General features: G+C 37.3%; 2 protein-coding genes across 3 annotated transcripts in view; one reads left to right on the plus strand and one right to left on the minus strand.

Annotated features, from left to right (window-relative positions):
• Positions 1 to 40: 40 nt before the first annotated feature.
• MRPL47 (mitochondrial ribosomal protein L47) overlaps positions 41 to 6,577 on the minus strand; it is a 19,004-nt gene continuing 12,467 nt past the window's right edge. Inside the window, exons 4-6 of one of the 2 annotated variants that reach the window (XM_037730569.1) lie at positions 5,713 to 5,843; positions 4,055 to 4,150; positions 41 to 543 (exon numbers count right to left, since the gene is read on the minus strand). In XM_037730569.1, the coding sequence (XP_037586497.1) occupies positions 420 to 543; positions 4,055 to 4,150; positions 5,713 to 5,843 (351 nt within the window). In that variant the 3' untranslated portion in view covers positions 41 to 419. The remainder of the gene's footprint in view (positions 544 to 4,054; positions 4,151 to 5,712; positions 5,844 to 6,577) is intronic. The other variant, XM_017506309.2, reaches the window with a different exon arrangement.
• On the plus strand, positions 4,986 to 5,380 carry LOC108287740 (60S ribosomal protein L39-like). The gene has a single exon (XM_037730570.1). It carries the CDS (start codon positions 5,030 to 5,032, stop codon positions 5,183 to 5,185), a length of 156 nt encoding a protein of 51 aa, XP_037586498.1. The 5' UTR covers positions 4,986 to 5,029; the 3' UTR covers positions 5,186 to 5,380.

The raw sequence follows: 6,577 nt of genomic DNA on the forward strand, positions 1-6,577 counted from the left end.
TGTGACTTACTACTTGAAGGACTAAATGTATTATCATTACTTTGAATCAAAGTACTGTTTATTAACAGCAGTACCCACATCCTCTTCATATCCTATTAACAATAGTTACCCAAGTTCAGAAACTACAGTATTGCCTTTGGTGTGGCAGTTATGCAGGTGACATTAAAGCCTGCTTAAATGTCAGAAATTATAAACTGGGAATTTAATCTGAACTTTATACTTGATTTTTAGAAAATAAATTAGCTTCTACCAAATTAGCTAATTAGCATGCCATATTAACACTTAGAACAACTAATCAGTGAAGTCACTTACTTGACTAAAAACAGAATTTCTTTATAAACCACTTAACATATTTATTTACTATTATACACAGACTTATGCAAGAAAAACAAAATGGTAAATTTAAGAGTTCAGACATCCTAGACAGGACTTGATTTCTGGGCTTCCGCGAGATGTGGAAACTTCTTTAGAAGAATTTTTGATTTCTTCTTCTCTAAATTTTCCTTCCGTGCTTTGATGCGGGCTCGTTTCTCACGTTCCAGTCTAGAATTAAAAGAGCATAACAGCAATTTATACAAAAGTATGTCCCTGTTATTCAATACTATCAAAATATGCATAAATCAATTACATCAAAGCCTCAAACACGCCAGCCTCTGTATTTGGTGTGTTCTGTATATTATTAAACTTAAACAGTAATCACTGTAAACCTACACAAGTCAAGAGCATCTGAAACCCTATACCAACTATCCCTCCCTATTTCCTGACTAGAATGAATGTCCAGATCTTATGAACCTGTAACAGACTGGGCCTTAAATTCAATCCTGATATGACTAAGCTTCATCTCTTAGCAGGTGTTATTCTCTCTGTTTATAGGGGAAATGATAAGCTACAGTGAGTAGCATTTGAAAGTAGGGAATTCCTACAAGTTTCAGGATATATCTCAGGATGTCAAAAATCTAATGTGCTCAATAAAATTACAGGGTTTCTAAAACACGACAGAAAGACAACACCTTGCTAAGAGATGATTCTTAGGCTGTGGCTAGATTATTCTTTAAATGAGTTTGTTCCCACACATCAGTATCCCAGGACACAACACATCTGCACAAATCACAAATTTTACTTGACCTGTCAACATAGGAGTTGTAAAAATTGAAAATGAAAAATCCTTGGATACCAAGCCTCTACTGTATTTAAATTCCTATCTTAGAGGATATTGATGAATAGAAATAAGCTTATATAAATATAACAAAGAGATGTACTGCTGAAGTTACTAGTTTTTTGGGAAAAAGATAATACAATATGCTAGTACTATGGGAAAGGTCACGGAAATTTGAGATAAGTATTACAGCTGGGTGAAGTAAAAACGCACATACACAGGGAAAAAAAAGACTAAACAAAGTCAAAATGGGATCACCCATTCTATTCATCAATCTTTGCTCCAACTAAATTTTGACCATTTACAAAACATAAGAAACTATCTGAAAGGAAAAAGTTTTGCTATTCTTATGAATACTCAGAAGATGATGCTACATTCTCTGATGGTGAGGCTAGAAAAGGTAGTTTCAAAAACAAAATCATTAGAATATGTATAAAACCTATAAAGTGATACTGGATTGACATTTCTCATTATTTTTAAAGTTATTTACAACTTCACCATGTGACTAAGGGACAAACGGATCAAAGAGCACAACACGGCTTGGAGCAATCTCAGAAAATAACAGTGTAGTCAGATTTTTTCCATTGCTTAGCATTTAACTAGGTCTTAAATGTGAATAGGAAAGACTTAAAAGCTGTAGCAACAGGAGAAGCACAAGTGGAAAATGAGCAAGGAACATTTAGGAAACAAGGCAAGAGTTCCAACTTTGACGAAGAGTAGGTAGCTGAGACTTGCAGGAATGCCGGGAGGAAAAGAGTTTCCAATTTTATCCTGTAGACAAGAAGCTGCTGTATGTTTCTGAACAGCACTGATGTGATTTAAAAAAAAAAAAAAAAAAATGCTTGAGGAAAATGAGCCAGGAGGCAGTATTTGAATGGACTGGAGTAAAGAACACGTTTGGCAGTTCAACCTGAAGACGCTGCCCCAGGGCAAGGCAGTGGGAGAAGAGATCCTGGAGACGTTCGGCAGCAAGATTGAAATCTAGGACTGATTACATACACAGCAGTGGTGATGAAGAAGACATGGTTTAGTGCCCACGCAGACTGGGCATTCTACAGATTAAGTGAGGACAGGGGTAGCTGGTTCGGTGGGGAAGATGAGTAATTTTAAATGTGATTCTAAAGTACATTAAACACTTTAGAGCCAAGTTTAGAGACAGATTGCATTCCTGTTTAAATTGTTTTTACAAGTTTGTTTTGGTATGAAAATCTTTCGGGGGAGAAAATTGGTTTTCGAGGAACTTGCTAAAAGTAGAATGTATTATTCAAGAGAGTCGTTAAAAGCTGTGGTTCTTGTGCTACTATTGTGCTGCTACAATTTCCCCTTTAATTTTCCAGCTGCTTTCCCAGCTTTGAATTCTATTTCTAGCACCTTTAGCCGGAGCTCTGGTTCCTCTGCCCTGTCTCTCTCTCGAGCCACAGCAATGGGAGTTGAGTAGCACCCTTGGCCCAGGAAACCATAAGCTTGCTGTACTTTTCCCTTCTACTTGCAGTTTTTGGGTATTAAACTCCATCCTATTTAAAACTCCATCCTATTTAAAATAGCTCTTTAAAAAAAAATCTGAAGTTTGTATAGTTATCAGCGAGTGGTTCATGGGAACACTGAACTCCTCTGTCATAACAGAAGCCCTGTGTTCTTCCTACTCCGGGATAAACCTTGACGAAGGAGACCCAGGCATCTGGGATCACCTCCCCCTTGACTTCCATACTGCATTTCAATAGAAGAAAAGGCTGGCCACCTGGCACCTCCTGAATCACCTTCCTGTAAATAACACGCTTGGTATTGGGGAAACTCTCTGGAAGACACTGTTTTTACTTAAACAAGATCCTTTTCACATGTGATTTCTAAAACTGTAAACCCAGAAACCTTTTCACATGTAATTCCTAAAGCTGTAAATCCAAAACCCTTTCACTCGTGATTTCTAAGGCTGTAAACCTAAGATTCTTTCTTGTGTAATATCTAGAGTGTAAGCCTATATAAAGGCAAAACCTTTCTTTGTTGGACGAGCTGGATTTAGATAAATCATCGCCCGGCTCCCGGCCGTAATAATAAACCCCTTCCTTCCCCGTTCTGTGTTCGAGAGCTCTGTTTCTCGCGGCCACTCCTGTTACAACCTCATGAAGGAAAAATGTGCTGGAGGAAATATTTGGAGATCAACATTCTTCAGGATAACATGAGTTTATTTTTATCTTTTCATGAGTTTAGATATAATACAACAGACTTCTCTTCCTAGCCCCTTTTCTTTTTAACAGCCTTGCAGTAACATGAAGTCACATTATATGCAGTTGAATTATTTGGGCCTTCATTTTCATATAACAGTAGAAAGTTTTCTATATACATATAGATAGAAGAATAGAAAGGGAATAAAACTTTTGAAATGATACGTCCTATAATGTTAACAGTGGCTATTTCTTTTTTTTTTTTTTTTTCCTTTTTTTTGAGACAGAGTCTCACTCTGTCACCCAGGCCGGAGTGCAGTGGTGTAATCTCAGCTCACTGTGACCTCCGCCTTCCAGGTTCAAGCGATTCTCGTGCCTCTGCTTCCTAAGTGGCTGAGATTACAGGTGCACACCACCACGGCTGGCTAATTTTTGTACTTTTAGTACAGACAGGTTTTTGCCACGTTGGCCAGGCTGGTCTCGAACTCTCCTGACCTCAAGTGATCTACCTGCCTCAGCCTCCCAAAGTGCTGGGATTACAGGCATGAGCCACTGTGCTTAGCCAACAGTGGCTTTTCTGAAGGTGGGCTTATATATGACTTCAATTTTTCTTTCTACCTGACTTTCCTATTTTTTAAATTTCTTATGTAATAACAGAAATTAAAATTTAAAGAAAGCTTAACGTATGTCATCTGGTATAAAGATAACATGTTTTATTATTAAGGGTACTTGTGCTCACCTGAGAAAACGGTCCACATAAGGCATTGCGAAGAATCGTTTCCTATTGTATCTTTTATTTAGGTGCCAAGGTATAGGCCACGGCTTGAACTTGTGCCTGCCAATAAGGCAAAAAGTTACTTGCCTTAAAGAAAACATTTAATACAATTTCACTTTCCTAATTTACCTCAAATGGGTTAGTCCAAATAAAAATTAGTAGAAAATAAAATAGATAAATGCTCTTAATGAGATGCTTTGGCAATTCCTCTCTTTTCTGTTTTGGACTTACTGGTTATAGACAGCATACGCTCTCCAATTTGGTTCCAAGCAGCCCTGTTACTACCAACTCCATTAAAAGAACCTACCAAATGAGTCATAGTGGCATACTGTCAAGAGTACAGGGAAGGGCTCTAAGCAAAATGCCTTCCCCATTCTGCCTACGTTAAAAGTCTAATGATGCTTCATCTTGGTTGTTCATCCCAAAGGTAAATGAAATTCCTTCTGCGGGGGGGTTATTTACCTTTGGGTTGAACAGCCTCACTTCAGAAGGAGGTTTATTTACACCAGCTTTTCGCAGTTATTTATGCCTCAGCATGACTGTTAATTATCAAATCCTTTCCCGAAGGCTGACAAGAGTGTGGGATTTGGATGCAGGAGCAACAAGGAGGTATAAAAAAAAAACTATTTCATTATTTGTAGGGCTTATCCTGATGGCAATGGGAGCAAACTGAAACTGGTTCATGTGACATTCCCTGAGACTTTAAAAAAAAATAGTTCCAGGTTCTCAAGGGGCAAAGAGGACAGATGTGTGTCCTGATGTTAGCTTCATGGGTTTTACACCTTCTGAAGTGACATGTGTACACGTACATTCTTCTGGGGAAATTATCAATTAACTTTCATCAAATTCTCAAAAGGTCTTGTGATTCACGTAAGATTAAGAACCACACTCTCTTCCTTTCTCCGCCATCGTGGCGTGTGCTTTACTCTGTTTCTCGCCATGTCTTCTCACAAGACTTTCAGGATTAAGCGATTCCTGGCCAAGAAACAAAAGCAAAATCGTCCCATTCCCCAGTGGATTCGGATGAAAACTGGTAATAAAATCAGGTACAACTCCAAAAGGAGACATTGGAGAAGAACCCAGCTGGGTCTATAACAAATTACACATGAGATGGACACATATTTATGCTGTCCGAAGGTCACAATCGTGTTACCAAATCAAGATGAAAAATGTCACCACTATCTGGAGAAGTTTGAACAGTTTCCTCTCTGGATCTGTTATGAAGGCATTAGTTAGTACAACCCACAGTGCTTCCATTATTCATGTTAAAAAAAAAAAAAAAAAAAAAAAGAAGGCTTTGTTTGCCTGGGTTCAGTAATAAATATGTGTGACCTTTCAGTTCCAAAAAAAAAAAAAAAAAGATTAAGAACGACTACAATACAGACTTATAGATAACTGAATCACAGGAAATGGGAGGTCTAGGCTGGTTTTATCAGATAAAGCTACCTTCACTCATATTCACCTTCATTAAGGTCCAAAAGGGGTGTGGGACCTCTTTTTATATTAGACATAACTCTAACGTTATCTCATATGCTGCAAGTTTTTTTTTTAAAGATATTGGGCAGCGGAATGAGGCATGGATTTTACTCTCATTTTAGAAGAGCCACAATGTAACTACATACCAGATGACTCTTCCAAAGATGTCTCTTCTCCAAGCACCAGGTCGAGCTCTTTCTTGACCAGTCTGAAGAAGCCTTATGGCATCTTCTCTTTCCTGGACAACGGTATCTAAAGCATCCATGGACTCTACTACCTGAAAAGAGAAGAGAAAGATCTTCCTGGACAACTGTATCTAATGCAGCCAATGAATCTGCCACCTGAAGAGAATGGAAAGACCCAATTTTAACAATCACCTACTACAAAATTCAAAGAAAGAGAATGTATAGACACTTCTGCTACAAAAAAATTAACGATAAATATTCATGCCAAAGAACCACTCTGTTAAGTACTTCCTAAAAATCTTTTTGGCACACGAAGGTCTACATGGGTGTCTATATTACCACTTTCTATATTTTTAAAAAAGCTTATAGTTGTATTTAAATACAAATCTATTTCCATATATTAGTTTTGTTTGGAGTGAGATACACGTATACCAATTCTTTTTGGAGACCCAATCTGAATCATGTTATTTCAAAACTCAATGAGCTAATAAGAAGTGATAACAATTTGCTATTTTCATTACCTTAAAAAAGACATGTTTTGGTCTCAACTAATCACTGTGTCCCTGACATGCAGATATGGATATTGTGGCCTGCTTGGCAGCTGTTGCTGCTACAGGGAAAGGAATACAGTCCATGCAGAAATGAATCTCCAAAGATTTATCAAGATGCAAGATGATACTATTAAACTTCTATTTCTTTTTATCACTTTAAGATTTCTATGGTGTTATAATGTATATATTTGCAGAGTAATATGTGTATGTGTATATACATATATGTGTGTGTATATATATATATATATATTTTTTTTTTTTTTTTTTTTTTTTTT

Source organism: Cebus imitator, unplaced genomic scaffold (genome assembly GCF_001604975.1).
Source record: "Cebus imitator isolate Cc_AM_T3 unplaced genomic scaffold, Cebus_imitator-1.0 Scaffold353, whole genome shotgun sequence".
Taxonomy (NCBI): Eukaryota; Metazoa; Chordata; class Mammalia; order Primates; family Cebidae; genus Cebus; species Cebus imitator.